The 2221-nt window shown below is 34.8% G+C and overlaps 1 protein-coding gene across 1 annotated transcript; it reads left to right on the forward strand.

Moving 5' to 3' along the window:
- Positions 1 to 233: 233 nt before the first annotated feature.
- Positions 234 to 1645, forward strand: LOC112464132 (zinc finger BED domain-containing protein 1-like; the record flags this gene model as incomplete). The annotated part of the gene is made up of 1 exon (XM_025030948.1): positions 234 to 1645. A coding segment is annotated over exon 1 (1249 nt), but the record flags the coding sequence as incomplete, so codon positions are not given.
- Between the last annotated feature and the right edge of the window lie 576 nt (positions 1646 to 2221).

Here is a 2221-nt window from a genome sequence, read left to right on the forward strand (position 1 = left end):
ATTAAAACATAAATGAAGTCGTTTTAAGAAAAACGACTCCCGGGCGAAGCACGGGTAGCCAGCAGTTTTCAATTTAATTACTTAACGTTTTTATGTACACTATGTATATATATATATATATATATATATATATATTATACACACATGTATATGTATATAATATACTATTTTTAATACAGCACAGATACAGATGACCCAATCGAAGGATCTTCTTTCTCTAATACAAGCGTCAGTACTTCTTCCACTGATTCGGCCACTATACCACGAAAACGTGCACGTGGGATTACATCTGTTAGCAAGGAACGCAGCGAAAAGATTACACGGGCACTAGTTAAATTAATCGCATTTAACCGACTGCCTTTTAATTTTTCTTCTAGTCCTGCTTTCCAAACATTTATGAAAGAAATCGAGCCTGGATACAAGTGCCCATGCAGTCAAACAGTACTACGCCGTTTACGTGCTCTTGAAGATGAAGTAAAAACCAAGATCCAATGTACATTAGATTTGTGCAAATTTATTGCTCTGGACACGGATTGTTGGACTTCTCGATCTCAAGAAGGTTATATGAATGTGAATGCTCACATCGTAAATAACGTATGGGAGCCACAAATATTCACGTTAAGTATGCAAGAACTTAGCGAAAGGCATACGGCGGAAAATTTAGCTGACAGCTTACAAAATGTTGCTGCTGAATGGCAAATTGACACCAAAATTGTATCCATTGTTCATGATAATGCAAGCAACATTGTTCTCGCAGTGAACAGCATGATGAACGTCGGATCCAGCTCTAGTTGTGCAGCACACACGATAAATTTAGCCGTGAGAGATGCGTTGAAGGAAGATAATATTTCCATCGTGCTTGCTAAAAAAATTAAAATTGTTTCCCATTTTCATCATTCCGTCATTGCTTCACAAGCTCTTGCAAAAAAACAAGAACAATTAGGCTTACCTCAACGAAAATTAATCCAAAGTGTTCGTACTCGATGGAATACAGATTTACTTATGGCTGAAAGACTTGTAGAGAATCGTAGCGCTATCACAGCTGTTCTTGGAGATCGAACCGTGACAACTCCTTTGCATGCTAAAAATTTAGAAATAAATGAAGATGAATGGAGTATGTTTGAAAATTTAATACCAGTTCTCAAACCACTTGAAATTGCAACTACGGTACTATCCGGAGCTCCAGCATCAATGGTACGTCCAGTAATTCAAACTGTGATCGCTAATCATCTTTCTTGTGGAACTGAAGGCGTATCAAAAACGTTAGCAGAGGCGTTATCAATTCGTTTCCAAATGGAGTCACAGGAAAATATATCAGTTCGTCAAAAAGCATCATTTTTAGATCCTCGTCATAAAGATCTCCAGGCTGAACCAATGTTGCAACGGACCGCGATTAGAGAACTGATTGAACTAGAAGCAACATCTCTTATTCCAACAGGATCCGAATCGTCACAAAGCTTGTCAAATAGCGTACTAGACTATCTTTTTAAAAAGCCCGAAAACACGCATTTAACTTCGGCAGCTCAGCAGATCCAACTGTATCTTTGTGAGCCACAAATTGATATTAATATGGATCCCCTTCAATGGTGGAAATCACATGAAAAGAAATTTCCACAGTTGGCTCTGTTGGCGAAGAAATATTTATGTATTCCCGCGACATCCGTTGCGTCAGAGCGAATTTTTTCAACTGCGGGCAATATCGTTTCGCCACAACGGAGCTGCATGGCCTCTGAGAATGTTTCGACAAATGTTTTTATTTTTCAAAACAAATTTTTATTAGAGTAATAAAGCCATGTACTTTTATTTTTTTGACAAAAAATATTTAGTTTTATTTAGTTTTATTTAGTTTTTATTTTAGTTTTTTTTTAATTTTATATTTAGTTTAAAAATAATTTTGTTAACGAATTGTTAATTGTCTTAACAATTTTTATATAGATTAAAAACAAAATGTGTTGGACACCTAATTGATGAATTTTCGAAAATATTTCGAAAAACACGCAATTAAAGTTTTAGTGAATCTCTGACGCAATAAAATATTGTAACTTGGTAAATGTTTCAAATTGTAACAAGCGTTTTATTTTAAAAATATTATAAAATGTTTAACCTTTAAGAAAATTGATTTTTTGAAAGTTTAAAAGTGATCTCCACTTTTAAAAACTATACATTAGCCAACGCGCGCTATTCTCGCTATATATATGTACACATACAAATTTTGCGATAA

The sequence above is a fragment of the Temnothorax curvispinosus genome, unplaced genomic scaffold (assembly GCF_003070985.1).
Source record: "Temnothorax curvispinosus isolate PA1 unplaced genomic scaffold, ASM307098v1 QBEX01013976.1, whole genome shotgun sequence".
Lineage (NCBI taxonomy): Eukaryota > Metazoa > Arthropoda > Insecta > Hymenoptera > Formicidae > Temnothorax > Temnothorax curvispinosus.